Source organism: Lynx canadensis, chromosome D4 (assembly GCF_007474595.2).
Source record: "Lynx canadensis isolate LIC74 chromosome D4, mLynCan4.pri.v2, whole genome shotgun sequence".
In the NCBI taxonomy this organism is placed as follows: Eukaryota; Metazoa; Chordata; class Mammalia; order Carnivora; family Felidae; genus Lynx; species Lynx canadensis.
In genome coordinates, this window is record NC_044315.2 from 10,271,684 (window position 1) to 10,296,119 (window position 24,436).

At 46.9% G+C, this 24,436-nt stretch overlaps 1 protein-coding gene across 3 annotated transcripts in view; it reads right to left on the bottom strand.

Annotated features, from left to right (window-relative positions):
* Nucleotides 1–273: 273 nt before the first annotated feature.
* Nucleotides 274–24,436, bottom strand: part of KANK1 (KN motif and ankyrin repeat domains 1) — a 66,984-nt gene continuing 42,821 nt past the window's right edge. For 2 of the 3 annotated variants that reach the window (XM_030293250.2, XM_030293253.1), the window contains exons 3-11: nucleotides 14,890–15,087; nucleotides 14,129–14,237; nucleotides 12,706–12,948; nucleotides 11,234–11,321; nucleotides 8,005–8,224; nucleotides 5,252–5,394; nucleotides 4,270–4,470; nucleotides 1,884–1,982; nucleotides 274–1,297 (exon numbers count right to left, since the gene is read on the bottom strand). In XM_030293250.2, coding sequence (XP_030149110.1) covers nucleotides 1,235–1,297; nucleotides 1,884–1,982; nucleotides 4,270–4,470; nucleotides 5,252–5,394; nucleotides 8,005–8,224; nucleotides 11,234–11,321; nucleotides 12,706–12,948; nucleotides 14,129–14,237; nucleotides 14,890–15,087 — 1,364 coding nt within the window. In that variant the 3' untranslated portion in view covers nucleotides 274–1,234. The remainder of the gene's footprint in view (nucleotides 1,298–1,883; nucleotides 1,983–4,269; nucleotides 4,471–5,251; nucleotides 5,395–8,004; nucleotides 8,225–11,233; nucleotides 11,322–12,705; nucleotides 12,949–14,128; nucleotides 14,238–14,889; nucleotides 15,088–24,436) is intronic. The other variant, XM_032595546.1, reaches the window with a different exon arrangement.

The following is a 24,436-nucleotide window of genomic DNA, read 5'->3' on the forward strand; positions in this document are numbered from 1 at the left end:
ACAAGAGCTAACTCGTCGCCTCCGCTCGGAAGTTACCTGTCTGATGAGCTGTGTGCCTACTAAGGCCTTAAATTTCCGACTCCCGACGTGCAACCTGAGTAACGGGCAGAGCCATGCAAACGCAGTGCTCTCAGAAGGTGTCTCGTCTCGTCCAAGTGCAAGACCAGCGGGCCAGCAGTCCCTGCCGGCACAATCCGTCACCTTTTGCTGCCACTGCTGTAAGTCAATAGGATCGGGCAGACAGCTGTCAGAGATGAAGCCGGGACAAGCAAGAGCACTTAATGAAATTTTATTTTGAAAATATGGCAAGAGTCTAAGGCACTTCAAACATTTAAATACATTTAAGACCAAAGTAAACGTGACATGGTATAAAGGAATCCATAAATACCTGGAGAACTACACTATGTTTCTCTAGAGGCAAATATATAGCCAATTCCTCTAACGTGATTCAACCCTTGACATTAGGTACAGATTTGTGCAATTATTAATTAAAAACATGGTAATGTTACACGTACTTCTTCATGTCTCAATGACGACGGAATATAAAAGGTGAAAATACTGTGTCAATTTTATATAGATGCCTTTTATATAAAAAGTCATATAATACACCCACCCAGATAAACCCAACCGAAAAGCTTTCTTTTCATTAAGTTTTGTACTTTCGGAGAGTTCTGTCTTCTATTTTTAAACCAGGAATCTACCAGGCCAGGCCCAAGGTGCTGACGATTGGTCATCTCCACTCCCTCACTTTCCAATGGTGAAGACAAAAGGAAAATCAACAAAACCCTCCCGGAATGGGATTTTCAGAGCTTTCCAATGGCTCCACAAGGGGTAAATATAAATACTTGCGGACAATTGTAAGACCGCCAAGCCAGTGAGAACCTGACGCTTCTTGGCAGTGGCGAGGGCGAGAGAAGGGAGTAGGGGCTGCCCGCTCAGGTCAGGTCACCGTATCCTACGACTGTACATAACGGAGCAGAGACTCGACAGCAACAGAGACGGGGGTGGGCGCGCCCCCGCGCACAGGGAAGGCGGCCAGGTGGGAGGCGGGGTGTGCCGGGCGGCCCCTGCTGGCTCCGCCCCCACCGTGCAGCTCCAGGCTTCCGCCCTGGCTTACCCGTTCTGTTTGCTGGTGAGCTCAGGCACAGCACGCATACATTCAGTATCTGTCACCCCAAGAGGAACAATTAGCAGCTTAGTGGTGGCATGTAAATGGACGGCTATTTGCATATAATCAGTCAAATGAACTCCGGTGGGTGGGGCCAGGAGATGTCTTCCTTCCAAGCCTGGGGGTGCCCTAGAGACCAGGAAAGGAAAAAAAAAGGAGGGGGGCAGTTAATGAGTGACCTCAAGCAGATGTGTCCTCTATAACAGGGGCTGTGCCCGCCACAGCTGACAACCACCTGTGAGCCAGCGTGAGGGCAGCTGGGACAGGGGACACAGACCCACCAGCAGGAGCTGCTCTGAGCAGCTGTCCGGCTGTCCTGGGAAGTCGCTGTCCCGCTAAGAGTGGGCTCTGGGAACAGAGGTTGCTGCTCACTGTCTGCTTTAGGAAAAATGCCAGGAACGTAGCAATATGTACTCACGGGCACACGATGTGCCACTTGGATAATTCTGTCCAGAAATAAACCCTTCACGTGAGGAGGGCATAAGCGAATGTTTGTTTCCCAAGGACAAGCAGGTGCCCAGCCTCTGTGCTGCTAACCATCAGCACTCCTGGCCTTGTGGGCGGGGCAAAAATCATGAACTCTCAAGTTTCAGACTAAAACTCCCATTTTCAGAATCCTCAGAAAACCCGCACTGCCTGCCAGCTCCCGAAGAGGGGGGCCGGCCAGCCTGCTGGATTTCGGCCTGTTCACAAATGTCAAATGCACAACACTGACCGGAGACTGGGCCTTCGCGAAGTTGACATGGGCGTACAGGAGAACGGCGATGTCCTTGTGTCCCGCCTCCAGGGCTATCGAGAGTGCCGTGCTGCCGTCCTTGAGGAAAGAACAAGCCAGGCTGGGTTTCTCACACTTACGGACAGCCAAATGGGAGCAAAACAAATACTTCCCAAGAATTGGTAAAGTTCCCCAAATTTGTTCAGTTCTTCAGGAGACTTTTCTGGACCTCTGTGTGCTAAGCCCTAAGGACGAATGGGGCACAGCGTCCACAATGGTGAAGTCCCAGTTGGAGAAGAATCACCTCATCCCCTCTGGCTCACGGTGGTTAGAGTGTAGATGTGTGCACAGTACGTGCTCAACAAATGCAGGCTGCCTGCGAAGAAATTTCTCAGCTATTCTTCCCACCAGCTGGGGGCTCTAGGGGAAGATGTGGGTGGAAACATAGTTTCTTTTTTCCTTATATTTCCAAGGGAGCAGGCAATACCACAGTGTGTTCTGACACCCTGCAATTTGTCAAAGATCTTTTAGCTTTCCTCTTCGGGAAGGAGTCCCTCCTCCAGCCCTGATCACCCCCAATCGAATGCTGTGAATCCTGCTGCCTTGCAGAAATACATCTTATGAAAACATGCGGGTGGGGTGCCTGGCCGGGGGGGGGGGGGGGGGGGGGGGGGGGGGGGGGCTCAGTTGGCTAAGCTTCCGACTTCCGCTCAGGTCACAGTCTCCCGGTTCCTGAGTTCGATGCCCGCATCTGGCTCTGGGCTCAGAGCCAGGCTCAGAGTCTGGAGCCTGCTTTGGATTCTATGCCTCCCTATCCCTCTGCCCCCCCGCCCACTTGCACTCTGTGTCTCTCAAAAATAAACATTAAAAGGAATTTAGAAGAAAAGTATGGGGGGAAACACTAAATATGGAAAAGTTAAAAAGTTTCCAGTTAAATGTTTGGTTCCCATTAAATTGCAGGGATATAGAGGATGTAAAGGAGCAATAAACCAAAAACCCAAAAGCAAAAAACCAAAAAACAAACCAAAAAAACCCAGCACAAATTATTTTCTGTCTGGTCTTGGAATAAGGATTCCCTTATGGTCCCTAGCAGCAGGAAACAATTCCCATGTGGCTGGCATCTATGGTCCTTCCCTCCCACCCAGAATACTCGGAGCGACTTGTCCAGGGGAGGCCAGCTGCACGCCCTCGTCTTCCATTAAGCATAAGGAAGCAGACAATTAGCTGAGGTGGCCAGCATTTCCGGAAGCCACTGCGGTTCTCTGGCCTCTTCTTACCACACTTACAGGCTGTTCTTTGCTAAGCGAAGAGTAAAGTAAAAGCAAACGAAAAACAAGACACATGAAACACAAACTGCTCTTGAGGAAAGGGGAGGTGGAAGCTGTCTCCCTGCTCCAGCGGAAGGCGTTCACTCCCAGGGAAGTGCGCGCATCTGCGGAAGCCCGTCAGCCCTTGGTACCAGTAAATACCTGCACGGGTTTGCTCTTCCTGCTGACTTGGGCCCACAGGAACCCGACATTAAGTGCAAAAAAGGATATTTTCCTTCTAATGTTTTAGTGTTTTGAGCTGAAGGAAGCTCTGGTCCAAACCTGTGCTCCACAGAGACAAACTTTCCAAAACAGAACCAATCCAGCCTGACCTCTGTGACCTTTGCACTTGGAACCACATCACCACCCAAATATTAGTTCCTGTGCCTTCACCTGTTGGTACTCCTCCCCTTTGATCCGGAGACATCCAGAAGCTGCAACTTTCCTTACGACGTGTCCTGGGCAAGGGGTTATCTCGAACAGGGACAGCTCAGGAACCGGGAGAATGGATCGGATGGGGAAGATGGAAAAGCAGAGCAGGAGTGGGGGAGATGTGCTCAAAGGAGCCGGGATGGTCTGGAGGGCCTATAGCTGAGGAGCTGCATGAATCAGCCACTCTGACGGGCCCCAGGGAAGGGCAGGCTTGCCTTCATTTCACGGGTGGGAAAGCGTTTCAGTGTGCTAACAAGTGGTTCAAGGCATGCAATAACCCAGCCCGGAACAACTCGCAGTCCAGATTTCCAGGACTGGGGACCTGGTCCTCTCTTCTTCGTGGGCCTGCAAGTTGCCCACGCTGGCTCTATTCTGTGTTGTAAATCTGTTTATGGCCCTTCGGCAAGCTGGTTCTCATCCATGCCCGTCACCCCTCCTCCTGTAACGAATGAGGGGGCCGAGGCCCGCTGACCTTCCTGCCTTCCGCTCTGGTTGAATCAAGTGTCAGTTTGCACACGGTAAACGGTGCCAAGCCAGACAGGGAAAGGAGGTGGCCCGGACCACAACAGAAATCCCCACAGAGCATCAGGGAGGATGTGCTCTTTCCCTTCCCCGTGGCCCCTGCAGGGCCCGTGGGAGCCACTTACGTTGTCTTCCAGGTGGCCATTGCAGCCCGGCTGGGCCAGCAGCAGCTTGACGATCTCCACATGCCCGTGCTCACTGGCACACATGAGGGCAGTGGAGCCCTCGTCGTCCTGGATGTTGACGTCGGCCCCGCAGGCCAGCAGGCCCTTCACCATGTCGATCCGCCCGTGACTGACCGCCAGCATGAGGGCTGTCTGTCCCGCCTGTGGGGAGGCACGGCGGGCGCTTCAGCAGCACATGCTGGCAGAGTGGGGGGGGGGGGGGGGCGGTGCCGGACTGGGGCGGGAGGTGAGGGGATGGTGGCATGACGACACAGGGAACGAAGCACATGTGGGATTAACGTGGGGCTGTGCGGTGGCAGGCACGGAGGGAGAGTTTCTCACTCTGAGCTACGAGCTAAGCAACGTCAAGTAATGGGTCAGTTTTCGCCTGTCGCTTGCAGGATCTATCTGGTTACAGCAAGAAGCTGGCAAGTTCAAAGGTGCTTCAAAGTCCAACTGTGAACACATCTGCACCACGCACGCTCTGCTTACGATATGGAGACAGTCGGGAAGCAACTGTCGCTGAGCAGACGGTGGAGACTCCCGGGCCCCCAGATGCAGGCTGACCTACGGTTTACATGCACATGCTCCCAACAGAGGCAGCGCCAAGGCCGGGGAGTGGGGAGCCTGCAAGGTGAAGCTGAAGCCAGTACCTCACAGCTCTGCCCAGTCGCTATGGACCGCCAGGCAGCCATGCGGACACGAGGCCAGGCCCCAAAGCGCGTGTTCAGTGACGGGAAGCACAGCCATGGCCTGCAGAGGTCAGAGCTGCGGAAGCGCATGCTCAGCAGCGGCAGCGCGGCACGGTCTGGGGCGCATGCTCAGTGTTGGGAAGCAGGGCCCCGGGCCGGCACGGGTCTAGAGCTGCGGAAGCGCATGCTCAGCGGTGGAAGGTGCGGGTCAGAGCTGCGCAAGCGCGGGCCCGGGACGCACGCGCGCTCACCTGGCTGGCTTTGGCATTGACGTCCCCGCAGCCGAAGAGCTCTTCCACAACACGCATGTCCTTCTCTGCTTCCACCGCGGCAAGGGCTGCCAGCATGATGGGGGTGTATCCCGCCTTGTTCTGGTGGTCCACGTTACACACGTCTGCAGAGACACGTGTCCCTTTAGGGAGAAGCCTTCCAACAGCGTCCCTTCTCCCCAGCACCTGAAGGAACGGGGTTTGGAGGAGGCCAGTGAAATGGCCTCAGGTGCTCCAAGTCCCAGAGTGACTCAGACGGAAATGCAAAATACGTTTTCACGTCAAACCAAGAAAAAAGGTCTCTTTGGTACTGTGTGAGGCCAGAAGCAGCAGAAGTGACAGTAAGCTTCCACGGCACCTCTTGTTCCCAACTACTGGCTGACCTTCAGAAGCTCTGAAGTCAGGGGGCTTGGTCTAGGAAATGGTTGCTTTGAAGGGTCAACAAAGATGTTGGGATGTGGATATTAATCTATGTTAAGGGGACCCCTGTTTTGCAATGAAGAAGGCAGTGAAAGCTACAAATACTTAGGAGGGACTTGTAAAGGCTTATGCAGAGAACACCATGGTGTTACCTGCTCAGCCATCAGTACCTGTTCTGACACCCTGATTTTGCTACCCTGACTTGTTGGGGCCCTTGGAAGCCGGACTCCAACCCCACGACACCTATCAAGCTGTTCTAGGAACTTGGTCTGAGAGCAAATGCAGTTAAGAAACCGTGAGGACTGACAGACACAATAAACCAGACCGTTTCCGTTCCTGTAATTCTTTTTTTTTTTTAATATATATTTTTTTAATGTTTATTTATTTTTGAGACAGAGAGAGACAGAGCATGAACAGGGGAGGGTCAGAGAGAGAGGGAGACACAGAATCTGAAGCAGGCTCCAGGCTCTGAGCTGTCAGCACAGAGCCCGACGCAGGGCTCGAACTCACGGACCACGAGATCATGACCTGAGCCGAAGTCGGACGCTTAACCGACTGGGCCACCCAGGCGCCCCAGCCATTCCTGTAATTCTTAAGGAGGCTTTGGGGGCTCAATTACCCTTAGTAAATTCCTTTAGCACTTTCTAATAAAATGAAAGGAATGGAGAATGCAGGAAAGCAGCTTTCACATGTGACCAAATATAGTTAAAATGTTCAGGATGTTTCATCGTTAAGGGGTGAAAAGAGAAGGTACTACCACAAAATGTCCCTTGAGTTCTAAAATAACTGCATACCAGGAACATGATGGTATTTACACAAGGGCATGTTTTTGTATGTAGAAAGGGAAAAAGAAAAGAAAATGCTGGGTGATGGAGAAGCACGTGGGCAAACATGCTCTCAGAGGCTCCTCATCTGTGATGTTCACTCCCTCACAGATGGTTGCCGGTCACCCACATTCACCAACACACCGTATGGAGCCCCAATCACAGCCCGTAATGGTGACCAGTACAAAGCTAAGTAAACCCAGAAGGGTGACTAACCAAAGCCATCCAACAATGGAGTTGAAATCATTTGATTTACCAAAATATCTCATCCACACAAATTTTCCAAGGGTAGATTAAACTGTTGCTTTCAAGAGCAAAAAATCTGTTTAGCTTTTCTGGATATTAACCACTTTTCTGTTGAGACAACAACGTGGCCTGACAGGACCAGCAGCTCTGTTTATCCTCTGGGAAGGAGGCTTGGAATTCCTTCTCATTAGATGGAAGCAGTTTTAGCCTCACATAGCCCCATTTGCTGGGAATAAGCAAACTTAGAAAAGATGATAAATCTGCCCAGTTACTTCTCTGCATTAATTCAATTTCCCCAAAACAGAGTAGAAGAAATTGGAGAGTTGAATCAAGAAACAGTACATGAAAACTGGACAATTTTATTGCATATTCTAAATCAAATGTTCACACTGTTCTCACTAATTAGACCAAGGTACTATAAGTTCTGTATCAGTCACATACTAAAAGTAAAAATACGTATTTCAAAAATAAATCAGAGTCACTTGGGGACTAGGTGAACCACTGGCTGCTCTATTTGAACAAAAAGTTGGAAGCTCCCAATTTTCCAAGGGGACCCCTTCTATCTAGCACACCCTCGCTTCATGTTTAATACACGTCAGAGGCTATATTCTGGGATGGGATATTCCAGTTATAAACAAGATTTGTCACTGTCCTCATTACTATGGCTCAGAGAGAAGAATAACAATTTCTTCACTCTATGCTGAGTTGTCAATAACAAGGTATATTTTGGTGGGAATACACCATTGGTGATGATTCTACTATAATCTGGTATAGTGGCTTTGCATGGTCCCCGTCTCGGCTAACTGTACATATCTGTGAGGCAGTTGGATGGGGTCGGGGAGCCAGGACAGGAAGAGCAGCCTGGGGACACCAAAGCTGTGACTCTGGCCCTGCGAGCAGTGATCTGTCTCCTGAGAGCGCACCCGCCCAGCCTGCACGACTCAGCTCAGGAGGGACCCTGAGTCATGTTCACCTCCAGGGATATACCTCGCCTGAACGCAGCGGAACTGCAGCAACACTATCCTTAAAACCTCCCCTCCAAACAGACCTGGAATCTGTGCCACCCTGCTTTGTTTCCATTTCACGCCTCCCCTCAGTGACTCAAGGATGACATTTTTGGCCACATCATGCGGAAAAGCAATGGAAAGGGTGTTAGGGTGGTCACAGAACTGAGGTGTGGCTCAACCAGCCTCTCTGAGTCACACCCCAAGTGCTGAGGGGAAGAGACCAGGACGGCCAACGCACCGGCGTCCAAGAGCAGCTTCACGATCTCGAAATTGGAATGTGACACGCTGTAATGGAGGGCCGTGTTGCCGTTGCCATCCGCCATGTTGATGATGTGGCGCAGGACGTCCGGGGAGACGGCCTCAAAAGCAGCTATGTAGTCCCCCACCATGGCCGGGCAGGCTGACTTCTGACTGGATACGCGGAACCACTCGTGCTGCAGGGTGTTCAGACAGGACCGCTGCCAAGACACCAGCAAGGGGCATTAGTTCTGCTATTTATAGACCTTTCCGAGACCCAGCTGCAAGCCCAAGAAATGAGGCCTTTTATAGTCAGGGTGCGTGCAGTGAGAATTTGCTCTCAAAGAATGACTAATGAAACGCAGAGCCCTAAGAGAAGCCTCAAACTCCAAACTGGAGTGTCCCTCCTGCTTTTCAACGACGGACACGTTCTAACTTCTAAAGAAGAGGTCAGACAGCAACACTCAGGAGCTCCACCAGCAAGGTTCAAAATCTGGCTCTGCTACTTGTGGGCCGTACAATCCTGGGAAAGACACTCATTCTGTGCCTAAGTTTACTCATCTGCAAAACGGGGATGGTAAGAATACCTTTGCCCCACAGCACTCGCCAGGAGGACAAACGAGGCAATACACATGAAAACGCTCAGGCCTGGCTCCATTGATTACCGAACTATTAATATTACGTAATTGTGCTGGCCCTGCACCTGATTTTCAGAGTAGTCAGGACAGAAGAAGTGACCTCACCCACACTTGATGCTGCTGCTTTCTTCCTATACAGACCAACCTCAACTCCTTCAACATCCCCACAGCACTGGGCTGGGAGACTGTAAGCGTGTAGTCAGTTCATTGTCACTCCAATCCCAGATACAAACGTTCAACCACGGAAAGGGCTTAAAAAGCAGGTCCCAAACAAATGACATTTCTCATTTAGGATCCTCTGCATCTGATCACGAGCCCCAGGCGCCCTCCCTTGGGCTGTGGACACATGAACATGGCGTTTGTTTCGTGGGCAATCGAGTCAATCCCAGACCGTATGAAGTTCAGTGCAGACTGTGGGTAGCCACTGCTGGTGATGGAAAGAGCTACAACACTTCTTCCATGAGCCCTCTTTTACATGAGTTTACCATCCATTCATTTGTGCTTTGCTTCTTCTTCTTCTTTTTTTTTTTTTTAAAGTGAGTTCTGTGCCCAATGTGGGGCTTGGACTTGGGACTCGTGATCTCACGATCCCAAGATCAAAAGTCACGTGCTGTACTGACTGAATCAGCCAGGTGCCCCTTGTTGCTCACTCTTTAGAGACTTCAAAATATATCAGAGAAAGATGGACCGCCTCTGTCAAAAGCACCAGAACCCAGGAAGTCCCCTTTCTACAGAGGCTGGAGCTGGAATTGTACAGCTTCCGTATCTTTATCATCCTGCTACTGATTATTCAGTTTTAGCCCATTCAGTCGTACTCTGGGCCACCGGGTAAAAAGGGTACTGGGCTGGAAAAAATGCATCACGTGTTTTCTTCTGCTCACTCTTTTACGTATTCAGATTTCCATTTCTCTGGAGTCCATCATCACGCAGAGGGAAGAGAACTGTGTCGTCTGGGTGGCGACGTCTGTTACGGATATGCACGCGCTGTCCTGTGATGGTTACCTGGCCCCGGCCATGTCATCATTCAGGTGTCTCCCACTTTTCACAGAACAATGCTTTAAACGCTTTTTCACCAAGTGAGTTCAACTTAACCAAAAAGGTACTGAGCACAGAGTGTGCATGTGACAACATGCTTGGCAACCTGGGGCCGCAGCACCAGTATTTTGGGAATGGTAGAAGAAAAAGTCTATTATGGCTATAAGACCTAGGGTCCAGAAGCACCAGTTTTTAAGTTTAGGTTAAACCTTGTGGGAAATATTAACACTGCAGTGACGTTTCCTGGTTTTGCTATTTGTAACTGAAGCACAGACAGGGATTTAGTTTATGCTGATGGAGTTCAACATGTGGTTCTGTGATCCCTCTAGGTCAGGGGTTTTATTTAGTATTTCCTTCTGTAAACATCACCGCCGTGCTCCTTCCTCAGCACACTAATTCAATGTCAAGACACAGCTGGCTCTGATAAATTTAAGTTTCTATAGCAATATAAACAAATGGGTGAAGAAAACATAATTTAACAAAAAGGATTCAGAGAGGAGAAATAAAACACGGACCAGGACTTGAGACAGGTAAAATCTAGCCCCAGTACTAACTAGTAGCTAGTTAACTAGCTCTAGATGAATCTCATAATCTTTAGGGCCTAAGTTAAGACAGGATAGACCAGAATACAGTGGCCTCACAGGTGTGCACGCCCAGGGACCTCTCATGCCTGTGATGGCTGTCACCAGGTCTTCTTCAGATTGTGTGTGTTGTACATGATGAAAACTGCGCCTTTCCAGGATTAGGCAGCCCCTGAAGTCCCTTCTTGTTCTAACATTTTGGTTTCATAACTTTATAATCCTCTGAAACTTAGAAATCAACTTTCTCACTGGCTGCTGACAGACGCAGCATAAAACTTCACATGAACAAGATGCAAATATTCAAATGCAAACTGTATCTAACGTAACTGAGAATTTACATTTTTCTCACTGTGCTGTGAGAAGTGTCCATCAGAGGGCCAGTCTGACTGCAAGAGGAGCTGCACCTCCAAACGTCACCAACACATGAGGGAGCGACGAGCTCGGCCGTGGTATCAGAGGCACCATCGCCACGGAAACGCTCACCTGTCCTGCGCTGGGCCATTCATGTGCCCAAAGCGACCCCCAGCTTCTCTGCCACGTGTTTCCAAGTCTCTCAAAGTGTGCGACAATGACAAGTACAGTCACTCCTAAGTTTAAAAATAGTGGCTGCCTGCATTCCGCATCAGAACTTAATACGCAGTTTCATAATTGAAAGGAATGCTGACCTCGGCCCAGAGAGGTTGCTTTGAAAAACACACGCCAACTTGAAAAAAAAAAAAAAAAAATTCTGGTGACTCTTCTCCCTGGATGACAAGGTTCTGTGAGCAGAAGCAGAACCTGTAGAAAGCTGACGCCTGACTGCAGTTCGCCTTCCGTTCCATGGGCGTGAGGCCCACTCTGCATACACGAGTGAGAAATAGTTCGGGGAAAGGCACACGAGTGACAACAGCTCAGGGCAGGCTAGAGGCACCCTCACAATGGGGTCCACTCGGGTCCTTTGTACGGACTGGGGACAGTGTCTGTAGGGAAGACTCACCATGTCCTTGCTGGTCAAAGCTTTGGGGTCATTTATGTTATTTTTCAGTAAGTTGCATGCAGATAACATCTTTTCACTTAATTCATACCTAAAAGGGGACAAGACAAAAGAGAGCTTATGTTTGGCCACAAAAGGAAAGGCATTTTTATTTCCAACTCTACAGTCCTTTAAAACACAAGAGGCCCCAAGTTGACCTGGAGCAGGTCGTGGTGGTATAAGGTGCTTGCCTGGAGGTCACACAGGCATCCCCAGGCATCCAAGCATCGAAGCCATTGCACAGAGCCAGTGTGTCTAGCCAGAGCTCAGCTCTGGCCATACAGGTAGCTTTCGGCTTCACCTGTTTGGCCTTTATGATAGTGTGGACTAACATCTGGAGATTTTTCCCTCCTTCTGTTCTAAGTTCTCAAAAATATTTTCAATCGTAAGAGGTTGATGCAGTCTGTGTTACCACATATCCGTTATGCTGACCAGTAAACCACGCCTGTGAACTCTGCAAGTGTGGAACCCTCCTGAAAATATCAACTTAAAAATTGCATGACACATGGTACACAAATTATATCTCAATAAAGCTGTTAAAAAAAAATCTAGATGATAAGATCCTGAGCCACATGAAAATACTTGGAAATATAAACTAGAAACACTTACCTCGTATTCATGTAGTTAAACTTCCATTTGCACAATTAAATAGAAGTTTAGTGAAATGTTCTATTTATACTTCACACAGTGGAAAAACCATCTTGAAATTTCCATCTGTTCTAGTCTCTCCTGTTTTATAAGCATTGATTCTCTATTTGCTAACAATCTATAAAATCTGCTGCATCGTTAGATACATTTCAATCAGAGTATTTATTTGATATTTTAGCTGCTGTTCAGGATATTCCCAAACCCATTCTTGTGGTGTTCCTTATCACTCACTGAGCAACAAAATATAGACATGTGACTGATTACATCATCTTTACGGTGAATGTGGTCCCTGAGGCTAAAACACTGTTCCTCTTATGCACAGAGATGTTACCATAACAATACTGACACCAGTATCCAGAAAAATGGCTAATGATATAATCTGAAACCTTGAAAGAAATGTGCTGGCCACACAAAATTCTGATATGCCTTTAAATATAAGGTGGGTTGTCCAAACAATGGAAACCTCAGTGGCACTTAATAGTTCTGTGGACAGTGGCTCCACATATAAAATTAGATCGCGAATAGGTTTAAAGGAAACAAAGGTGACAGGCTGAGGAGCCCTTCCCTTTGCCGCTCCTCTGAGAGACCTAGAACTTATCCCCCTCCACCTATATTTATGAGCAGCAGACGCGATGGTCGTACCTTTGAGGATGAAGTTTAGCTTTCCTTTGGGGGTCAGAAAGACCAAACCAATAGTTACAATTGCAAAATCTCCTAACTGGACAGCTCTTCTGCCCAAGCACATTGAACGTGGGAAAGGTTAGGGAGGGGAGGGGAGTGTACCACACCTCTCTCTGATTTCCACCTTCTCAGGTTCACATTCTGGAACCTGCATTTCATCTTCCACCCTGGTGGACTTGAAACCTTCCATATTAACTGCATGGTGCCCTTCCGCCATTCCCCGAGTGTCTTCGTCCTCCTCTTCCTCCTCCTCTTCCTCAGGAGGATACTCAATGACGTCACACTCGTCATCTGACTCGGAGGAAGAGCTTTCATCTGAGCTGGAATCATCACTTGAAGTTGTTTCATACCTAGGTGGCAATTGGGAGTTCAGGAGATGCAAGGCGTGCCCGGAAAGACCCCGTGACAGAAGTTTTTATGCAGGGAAAGCTAACTGACTCCGGACATTTCACCAGTGGTTTTAGACCCTGCATTTAGAAGTTCAAAGTAAGTTCTATTTAAAAATCTGGTGGTTTTGAATGGGCTCTGACTTAAAAGGGATAACTTGGGTTCCCAATCGGTATCATTATACACTTGTAGGAAAAAATATGTATGAATACAGCACCTCTGGCTTAGTAGAAATCAAAGGAAACTTAACTTCATGAAAGAAGTTAAGGTCTGCAGTGGTTCATTTTTTTCTGTGCCTTTTCTTCTCCCTTACATTCTTCCTGTTTTGCTTCATTAACTGTACCAGTGTTATGGTGAACCGATTATGTAAGTAACCCATAGTTTCTCTGGTCCATATGTCCTCCAAGACCTCCTGGGCCACATCACCCAATACGACTTCAAAGATTCAGAAAACAGGCCTCATTAAGTTAAATCTCTACGGTACACTTTGCTATAAATATTACCTCCAATAACTGCCCTACTGCTTTCTTGTCGAGGCCATATATGGATTCATAGATTAGCTGCTCTGATTCAACTGTAGGAAGACAAATTGGCTGCACTACTTATCTGGCTCAATGAGAAACAAAAGAATAAACAGCTAATAAACACTCTATTTAGAGAGTCAAGAAGTGACGCACGGCTGGATTACTCATCAAGTGAAAGGCCCTACAATTTTGTTTGTATGCACGGAGAGCTAACAGCCCATTCTCAACGAGTGGACGGCCATCACCGGCCCGTGGAGTGAGGCTCTCTCGCCTCTTTCTGTGTGTTTCTGAGTCTCATACAGGTAAGCACAAGTTGGCCAACACCGCGGGACACCTGCTGCCTGCTGCTTTTGTTGAAGACTACCGGTTTCAGATCAGAGGTGAGAAGATGTCAATAGCTCAGCTCCGTCAGGTGTCCTTTCAAGAGTGAGTGGCATATCCTTAAAGAGAGCGAGAAGAGGAGAGGACAGAAGCCCAACTGCACCTTTCTGAGGGGATCTTCCATCACCAAAATGTGGCAGCAGCCCAGACTAGCCACCTTTGAATGGGACTCGAGGAGGCAGGAGGCAAAGTAGACAGACAGACCATGGAGAGACGCTCGGACCGCCATCTTCCTTACCCTCCGTTAATGCCAACAAACTGCAGATTCTTCTTTGCTCCATTTGAATCTCTGTTGCCATCCTTCTTCTTCATGATCGACTTCAGCGTGCTTTCACTGTTGGTACATACTGTGAAAAAAGGAATCGAGGCGATCGAAATTAACATAACTCATATGCGCACAAGTTAAGTGAACGAGAAATCTCTCCTCACGTATGTTTGGTTTTTCACCACATTTATGTCAATCTAGATCTTGGCATGTACATATGAGAAACTTGCACAGAATCCAATGGAAAAAATGTATGCACACAAAGAAAATAATTTCAAGTTTTTTAAATGGAAAAAAAAACCCATTAGTACTTCCAGACATAACAAAAGCAATGACAACTAGCATTTGTATTAGGTTTCACTGTATAAAGTGACGCTGTATCTCATGTGGGCCTCAAAAATCACTTAGGCACTAAAATAGGGACTGTTATTATTCTTTTCCTTCAGCTGAGATGATCTGGGAAAAGTTGCTGCCTGCCAGACTGTGGAAGAATGAAATGGTGTTTAAAATATTTCATAATTCACAAAATTAGATGAGTTTTCTTTGGGGATAGCACACCTCTTTCTTTGGTAAGTCTTCGTAAAAGATATTCTAGGCCTACCTTCCTAACGTTTGGTTCTTAGGTCAGTGGTTATTCCAGGCCAATCTAGAAGGCACACTGACACCAGACTGGAACGCAGGCAATGCCGGTCCCAAAAGCCTACGGCTGAGAGGGACCAAGTGAGGGGAATTACCATAGAGGCCGGCGGCTATCTGGTCGTCGGTCAGGTTCACGGGAGACAGCGCGCTTTCCTGAGAGGGGAAGGCGTCCTGGCCGCCGAGGGGTCTCCCTTCCGTGGTCCCCGCTTCTTGCTCATGCCGGGATGTCTGGGTGTTGAACGGTCCTCCTGACTGAAGGCCTCCGCACTTACAGGGGTATTCCAGACTACTGCCTGTCAGGAAGGAGACGGGTGCACGAGTGTGTGATGTTAGGACCAAACGAAGTGGGTTCAATTTTTTTTTTTTTTTTGAAGATTTATGCAACTCCTCATCTTCTCAAGGGCTTTTCTCCCTGCATTTTCTTCCTGCATATATGGCAGTACCGTGCAAGCTGCCCAAACTCAAACCCCAAGGCCGCCTTCACCCTCAACCTTCCCTTTGTCACCACATCCGGGTCCGCCCGGGCCTGTCCTTCCACCTCCCTCCCTTCTTCCTGGCCTGGCTGCTACCACCCAGCCCGGGTAGAGCCAGCAGCGTAGGATCCTGACTGCCCTCTTGCTCCCTCACGCGCCTCGAGCACACTGCTACAGAGCAACAGCCCGGCCCCTGGAGTCCTGGTGGCATTCCGGCTCAAACGCACCTGAGCAAAGCTAAAACACTCCCCTCTGCTCAGGAAACGCGGCCCACCCTGTTTAGCCACATATTCTAGGCCACCCACAAGCTGGCACATCTTATTTCCTCTCCACCTTTGTTTCCCACCATGCCCGGGGTCCCTGTGGAGGTGAGGACTGCAGCCCAGTCACTGGGATGCTGAGAGTGGGCGTCTCTCATTCTCCTGACAGCACTTTGTACCTTAGGAACGCTCCTTCCTCCCCCCTCACAGGGTCAAGCCCTCCATCACCCCCTCTCCTGAGCCTTCCCTGACCTCTCTGAATAAAAATGACGTTCCTTTCTCCGTGACTCGCACAGCCCTCTTACCTCTCGGACTCTCTTACAGGATCTGTAGTAAGACAAGGTGCCAGATAATTCCTGGGACCGTCTAAGACTCCCTTCTAGTCTGTGAGTATTCTGAGGGCACGAAACCATTCAAATCAACTCTCTCTCCTCACATTTACTACACTGCTTTTGTGTAGTTGGAGTGCCTAATATTTGTTCACGGACTCAAGCGGAAGATGTGGTTAAATGACTGCACATAATTAACGTATACAGGCATAGCACAGTATTTTCAATGTGGCTGACATGGAAAAGATGTTTACAACATATGATTAAATAAGAAAAGCAGATAAAATTCTACATATGTGATTCTATTAAAATACATATAAATACACACATCTGGAAGCTATGCAGATGTTAACTTTTCCCTGTGCTTGCCATTTTTTAGAGTGACTATTAAGTGTGTTCAAAATCTTTCTTTTCTTTTCTTTTCTTTTCTTTTCTTTTCTTTTCTTTTCTTTCTCCCTCCCTCCCTCCCTTTCTTTCCTTCTTTCCTTACTTATTTATGAGACACACAGCATGAGTGGGCAGAGGAGTAGAGAGACAGAAAGACTGAACTCAAAGCAGGCTCCAGGCTACGAGCCGTCAGCACAAAGCCCGATGTGGGGCTCCAACTCAAGAAACATGAGATCGTGACTTGAGCTAAAGTCGGACACTCAAGTGACGGAGCCACCCAGGCGTCCCTGTTCAAAATCATTTTAAGAAAAGAGTAAGAAAATGCTTTGCCTAGCAATTTGTTTCTAGAAATTTTATCCTAAGGAGGTACAAAAAGATACAGAAGGATGTTTATTGTCTGCATGAGTAAAACAGTGAAGAGGCAGATACCGCAGTATGCCAATAAGAAACCAGTGAAATAAGCTGTGGTATGTTGACACGAAGGAATTCTAGGTAGCCATTAAAAATGTTGGTGCAGAGGGGCACCCGGGTGGCTCAGTAGGTTGAGCACCTGACTCTTGGTTTCGGCTCAGGTCATGATCTCATGGTTTGTAGGTTCGAGGCCCACATCGGGCTCTGTGCTGACAGTGCGCAGCCTGTTTGGGATTCTCTCTCCCTTCTCTCTCTGCCCCCCCCCCCCACCTCAAATAAACTTAAAACAATTTTTAAAAATGTTGATGTGGGTGGACATTTATTAGCACAGAAAGATAAGCATAATGTATTAGCGAAGTTTTTTTTTTTTTTTAACTTTATTTATTTTATTTTGAGAGAGAGCACAAGTGAGGAAGGGGCAAGGAGAGAAGCAGACAGAGAATCCCAAGCAGGTTCTACTCTGTCAGTGCTGAGCCCAATGCGGGGCTTGAGTCCACAAACTGAGATCATGACCTGAGCTGAAATCAAGAGTTGAACGTTTAACCAACTGAGCCACCCAGGTGCCCCAGTGTGTTAGTGAGTTTTAAAAATAAGTTATTAAATTGTTCAGAGAAAATAAACTTATTTTGGTGCATGATTATACATATACATATTAGAAGAAGTCTGGAAGGATCTAGAATAAACCTGCTTAACACTTATTTTCCAAGGCCAAAGAATTATAGGTTGTTATAATTTTTTCTTCCTTGTGTTTATTTCCTAAATTATGTGTTGTAAACCTAACTTACTAATACAAATAAAAAATTTAAATCTACCCACAATGTGCTATGGTAAGAATTTGATCACAACTTTCTCTCTTCAAGCTCTGAAATTCCTTAGATCCTTAGAAGAAAAGACATTTAAATACTGATTGTATTCTAAGTCAATTAGGAAAAAAAGAACCATGATAGATTCTACAACTGTTCTCTTCAAACTCCACTGTTGATACCAATCATCTGGGATATCTGTTAAAGTGCAGGTTCCCAAGCACCTGCTGCTGTGACATCATTCTGCAGAACTGGGATGGGGCCGAGTGGTGGCCATTTCTGACATCTCCACGGCGCTGTCCCAAGAGACTCTGGTGCAGGTGGCCCACTTTCAAAAGTACTGGTTTAAAGCAATGACCCCCTAATAAAAAAAAAGTGGAGGGAGGCAAAATAGTCACAGTGGGGCATTACCACCTCAATTTTAACTGTCATTTATCCAAGCTAAGAATTCTGAAAGCCAGGGACACTTGTTGACTTCGGAGCTGGACCAGAACCCACGTTTCCTAATTCTGTCCGTGAATCAACAGCACCAGTGCCCTCTGCTATAGCTCTGCGGGCATGGGGCCTCCCTCGGGGACTCCACAAACCCACCTTCCTCCCCTGCATACACAGGCAACATTGAATGCAGCCTTCCAAATCATAGTGCCCTTTTGACCTAATGTGCTCCCCCAACATCAAACAGGAAACGTCTAGAGCGCCTCTGACTTACTTTAAGTGAAGTAAACAACGCAGGGCCTTTGCCTCTGTCCCTCCTTCTCCAACCCCACTCATCACTGCTGCGAAATTACTACAGTCACCTCTCCCACATCTCAGCAGTTATAATCCCCGAGTTCCAGCACACTCTTCCTGGACAAACACTCACTAAGCACGCTCCTATTCAAGAACCAGTGAGGACTTTTAAAATGCAAACACACCAACAGTTTTTTATTATTACTGAAACCACAAGCACGTACAAAATTAGACGCCAGTAGAACAAATCCTTGCGTGCCCATTAAGGGCTTCAACAACCGTGGGAGCTACCTGGCCCCACCTAGACTCCTCCACCCACACTGAGGATTACTGGGATGCAAAAACTAGAGGGCTTACCACTCTCATCCATAACTATTTTAGTATACGTTCCTAAAATAAAGGGCTCTTAAAAATAATTACAGCATTAAAACTTTCAAATCTAAAATATTTTAAACAAAAGCTTATTGCAGGGGCACCTGGTTGGCTCAGTCAGTTAAGTGTCGGACTTCGGCTCAGGTCATGATCTCACCGTTCATGGGTTCAAGCCCTGCATCAGGCTCTGTGCTGACAGCTCAGAGCCTGGAGCCTGCTTCGGATTCTGTGTCTCCCTCTCTCTCTGCCCCTCCCTCACTCTCACTCTCTCTCTCAAAAATAAATAAACATTAAAAATTTTTTTTAAAAAGATTATTGCATATTTGCTCAGTATTCAAATTTCTCTGATTGTCTCTCAAAAAACTTTTGTAAGGTATTTGAATTCAAATCTTTGTCATAAATTTCCACTGGCTACTCTGGTTTTTAAGTTTTTGGATCCATAGATTTCTTTCTTCTTTTTTTTTTTTTTTTTTTTAATTTTTTTTTTTCTTTCCACGTTTTTATTTATTTTTGGGACAGAGAGAGACAGAGCATGAACGGGAGAGGGTCAGAGAGAGAGGGAGACACAGAATCGGAAACAGGCTCCAGGCTCTGAGCCATCAGCCCAGAGCCTGACGCGGGGCTCGAACTCACGGACCGCGAGATCGTGACCTGGCTGACGTCGGACGCTTAACCGAGTGCGCCACCCAGGCGCCCCTCTTTCTTCTTTTTAACCACATCTTTCAAAAAATATTTGTAACGTGAGGTATAATTTCAATAGAAGAAAATGCACCACCGTGTAGTCTGACGAGTTTCGGTACATGCATACACCTGCGTAACCACTTTCCTCCGGAAGATACGGGACATTCCTAACATGGAGAAAATCCACGCTGCCCATGCAGGCTTTTGTGGACAGTCCGCCCACCAGAGGCCATCGCTCCTTCTCACCAGAGCTCAGACGTGTAGACAAGGGCTTCGGAGAACTTCTCCCGTGCAGGGCCAAGCCCTCAGGTGGGCATGTGAGGGTCCTTTGTAATGAACGGGCGGCTTCATCTTGCCTGTGGGAGTTCTACTGCTCAACTATTCCTACCCTCTAGGTGTTCACAGTGCTCGTGTGATGTAATCACTCCCACCTCTGTGCCCTTCTTTACTAGACTATTCTACAGGCCTGGAATTTCAGCGACCTTCACCACCTGAACCCTGACCATACACCTTTCAAGGCTCGCCAGGATTCTATTTCTAGAGCCTCTTTCCTCTGGTGCTATCCCAGAGAGGTCTCTTTTCTCCCTCAATGTCCTACAGCGCTCGACCGTCCAGACCAAAGTATGCCCGTCCTCTGTTTTACACGTGTCTCGTCCACGAGCACGCCAGCTCCTGGCTCCATGCTATCCTCTTAGCTGCTGTCCCATTCAGGGCTGAGAACAATGCTGGGGAAAGGAAAGCCTCCAGCAAGTGCCTATATCATTTGATGGGAAGTCACGGGGGGTTCTGTTCAGACTAATCAGCAAGGCAAAGAACAACATTAAATGCTAAACTAGTTCTCATTTGCTGAAACCGGAAGGAAGGTGTCACTTCTATGGCCAGAAAATGCTTTTCAGAGAGGGCTGAAAACTCTGGCTGCTCTTGAATGACCCATAAACAACTGTCCGAACTTGATAAGGACCCATGGTAGTTAGAGGGCACACACAAGGACAGGCGCACCGGCACAAGGCTGACAAATGACTGCTGTGTTCAAGTACAACGCAGGAAAGATGCAGCCAAGAAAACCAAAATACAGAGAACAACAAAATGCAACGGCCTCCTACGCTTCAGAATCACCAAAGTTGTGGATGGGGCTTTAAAAAATACAGATATAATGAGGGGTGCCTGGGTGGCTCAGTCGGTGAAGCGTCTGACTTCGGCTCAGGTCATGATCTCACGGTTCATGGGTTCAAGCCCCATGTCAGGCTCTGCACTGACAGCTCGGACCCTGGAGCCTGCCTGAGATTCTGTCTCCCTCTCTCTCTCTCTGCCTCTCCCCCGCTTGTGTGCTGTCTCAAAAATACATATTTAAAAATAAATAAGTAAAAAATACACAATGAACTATCTGTAGGTGGGCCCAAGTATTTATTAGTACCTTTTAAAAGCTCCTCAAGTGATTCTAATGTGCGGCCAGGATTGAGAACCACTGAATTAAATTAATGGGTACAAAACCTGAATGCTGAGGGGCACCTGGCTGGCTCAACCCACACAGCATACAACTCATCTCAGGGTCACGAGTTCAAGCCCCACCTTGGGCATAGAGCTTAAACTTAATAAAAACAAACTTGACTGCTGAACACAAGAGTTTAGACTTTCCTCTGGTTAATTTAGTCCATCAAGTTGGACCATGTGAATTCTTAGGAATTAGTGGAGTTTACTTAATAGTTCTGGACCATTAATTGTAGAAGTCCATGACTACCAGTAAATGCTACCCCAACAACATGGGCAAAACGACAGGAGTAACCACAAAACACCTGCAGAATTCCAGCACTGGGGCCTAGATGCTCAAAACTCCCACCAGGTGGCAATGGTTCCTACAGGAGGCACCCCTGGAGAGTTAGGGACCAGGCAGGGAGGCAGCTGGGCTTCAGTCTTTAACTCATAATGACCATCAATGCCAATAATGCATGAACCTCATTTGATGATTTGACCAGAAGAGTGGTAACTAAAACACAGTGAGTCACAGAAGTCTCAAGGTTCTGAAAAACAAGATCACCTGGAAATATTAATTCTAATTCTAAAGTACATGTAGCATTTAATATATGGATAATTCCACTAGCTAAGGCAAACTATAATGAAAACTAAGTCACATTATTAAAGAGAAAACTTTCTGCATGTTCCTGACTTGAGAATGTTTATTAGAAAGTAACATTTAGAAATGCTGAAAGCAAACGATCTTAAAAGAGAAATCTTTTAATGAAAAACAGAGCTGGAGGAGTGTTGTTTTTTTTTTTAAACAAGATCACCCTCTCCAGTTTCCTCCGTGACATTTCTCCATCTAGAATTTATATTAGTTCTTGGCACATAGCAATGTGTATATTTGTTAGACAACTGATTTTAAAGAATAAAATTGATTTAAAAAATTGCTGTTAATGGGGCGCCTGGGTGGCGCAGTCGGTTAAGCGTCCGACTTCAGCCAGGTCACGATCTCGCGGTCCGGGAGTTCGAGCCCCGCGTCGGGCTCTGGGCTGATGGCTCAGAGCCTGGAGCCTGTTTCCGATTCTGTGTCTCCCTCTCTCTCTGCCCCTCCCCCGTTCATGCTCTGTCTCTCTCTGTCCCAAAAATAAATAAACGTTGAAAAAAAATTAAAAAAAAAATTGCTGTTAAAATATTCCAATTCTTCTGCATGCCAACCAACATTTTCATTTACAATGCCAAGAGCGTTCTGAAAATGCAACTGTGAACACTGTGGCCAGGTATTAAACATGTTATTTTGCTAAAATTTCAGCTAAACATTCTGATTTGAGCTTATTTGTCAGGAAGAAGGCCTGAAATGTCTGAATCATTATGGAGGCCATGCCATCATCTAGGTATTTTCCCCAAGTAAAACAAAGAATTCAAAGGGATCTGAATATGTCTAGCTTTTCCATAAAGAAAGAAGCTTGAACACAAATTTACCCTTTGCAGCCCACATACTGGTTTGGGGAAATTAGTAGAAATTATTCATGAAGGATCACCTGGGTTTTTGTTTGTTTTTTTTGTTTGTTTTTGTATATACTACTTTTGGGGGAAGGTATGTATCTTTGATAGAGGAAAAAGGGCAATCCCGTTCTGAATGAGGCTCAATATTCGGAACCCTGCCTACTAAAGACCAATGTATGTGGCTACCAACAAAGTCAACTTGAACTGGAGAGCTTCAAGGATCAGAGCTGCTTAAAAATTTCTAGGGCCATTTTAATATCTCCCTGGGAACATTCCAGACAGCTGTCATGAATGTATCTAAAAGTGGGTACTTAAAATGCTAGAGTGGAGGAAAAATCGGATTCTCCTTCACCACAAGCCCACCCACATTTAATTACACACCATCCCAAGACTTGACCCAGAAAACCCACACTGACAGGCTGCAGTGACTAAACTTGGGTTAAGCATGTGTGTGCTTCTAGATACAGCCAAGGACCTCATCTCCTCCCCCAGCCACAGACGACTTGACTGCAGCTGAACCCTTGGAGCATCTTTCTATTTGAACATTATTTGGTGGCTAACACACAGCGCCATAGGTGATCATTCATATTTCTGGAATACATATCTTGGCTTCCCAACTGGACTGCGAGTTCTTCAAGGCAAAGACCACTTTACACACTTTGCATAGAGCTGGCAATGAATGGATGGCTATCAACTGACCTGAACAGACAAGGGGGCAGGGCAGGCTGTAAGCATCTTTACTGAGATATTAATAACTAGCCGCTCGGAGGAAGTATGAACTAGTAGCTAGTAGCTACTAGTAGCTTGGAGGAAGAATGAACAGCTGTGACGACTGTCCAATATCAACAAATTCACTTCATCGTTTATGACTGAACATCCAAGAACTCACTTCAGGTCTCAAAAACTACCAATCTGCATGCTTGGGCCAGCAATGAACTGCGTATTTTAGGATTCAGAATATAGGCTAAAATAAACTTGTATCTGTTTCAGGAGTTCCCTGTCCATTCCACCAGCACCCGTTTAAAATAATAAAGCATCAGTTTAAGAGGGTAAGATTTTCAAACACGCGTCAGCTGAAGGGTTCACAAAGGTGGTGGACAGATTTTAAACCTTTATAAACGATTTTCCTTAGGGCTGGAGTACTTAAGCGCCAGGTTTGTAACAGATGTCCCAGACCTGCAGTTTCAATTTTTCTGAGCGTAAGCTACCTCTTTTGAGGATCTGAGAAAAATTACGCAGTTTCTTCACAAAAATTCCTAACACAAAACAGTTCATGAAGCAATGGCCCCCAGATTAAGAGGCCTTGCTCTAAGGCTGTTTATTCTAACATTTCCCTGAAACAGGGCCTGGGTGGCCACCACCAGGCGGTGGGTGGTGCTGGTGGGAGGCAGCAGGAAACCCATGAATTTTAGAAAAAAAGGTTCCCAGCTGAATCTGATGGGCAGCCTGGCGAAGAGGTACGTTAAGAGAATAATTCTGCTCAAAGGGCATCAAGCGAGAGAAACCGAATCCAAACTTCTCATGACACCGGAGGGTACGGCAGCCTCCTGGCTTCCTCTCTCAACCGATACTTCCAAGTTCGCGAGCAGCCACTTCCGGGTCAGCTCTTCAGACTTCCGGGTCAGCAGGACCTTCCCTCCATCATGCCATCAGACACCCCAGGGTTTCAGGAACATTTTGTCTGGATTACATGACGCTCTGGTAACGCTTATTTTAAAAAACTGCGTTTAAAAAAAACCCCAAGACCTAGGACAAGTAGATGGTGTATTAGTTGAGCTAAGATAAAACCAACTAGAAATAGTTGCTTCTGTGACGACTTTATTTCCCCGATTTTGCTTTGGCTCAGATCTCTTCTACAAAATTGCTTTCACAGTTATGGGAATGATTTCAAGTTCATACTTTTTTTTTTTTAACCCAAGATAACCAAGAGTTCAAATACAAAGCTGATTTCAAAAGCAGTTCTCCCCCTACCCAACTCGTGTGCATGTGCTGTCTCTCAAAAATGAATAAACATTAAAAAAATTTTTTTGAAGCAGTTCTTCTGAGTATAAGAGTTGAGTTTTCTGTGAATCGCGGCAGGCAGTTAAGTTCCACTGTTAGAGTTTTGTTTGTATTTGCTCAGAGACAAAATATGAAGTACATGAAACTCACACTACCAGCAATCAAAAAGGACTTTATAGATATACGCACCCTGATGTTCACTGTAGCACTATCAACAGCAGCTAAATTATGCAAA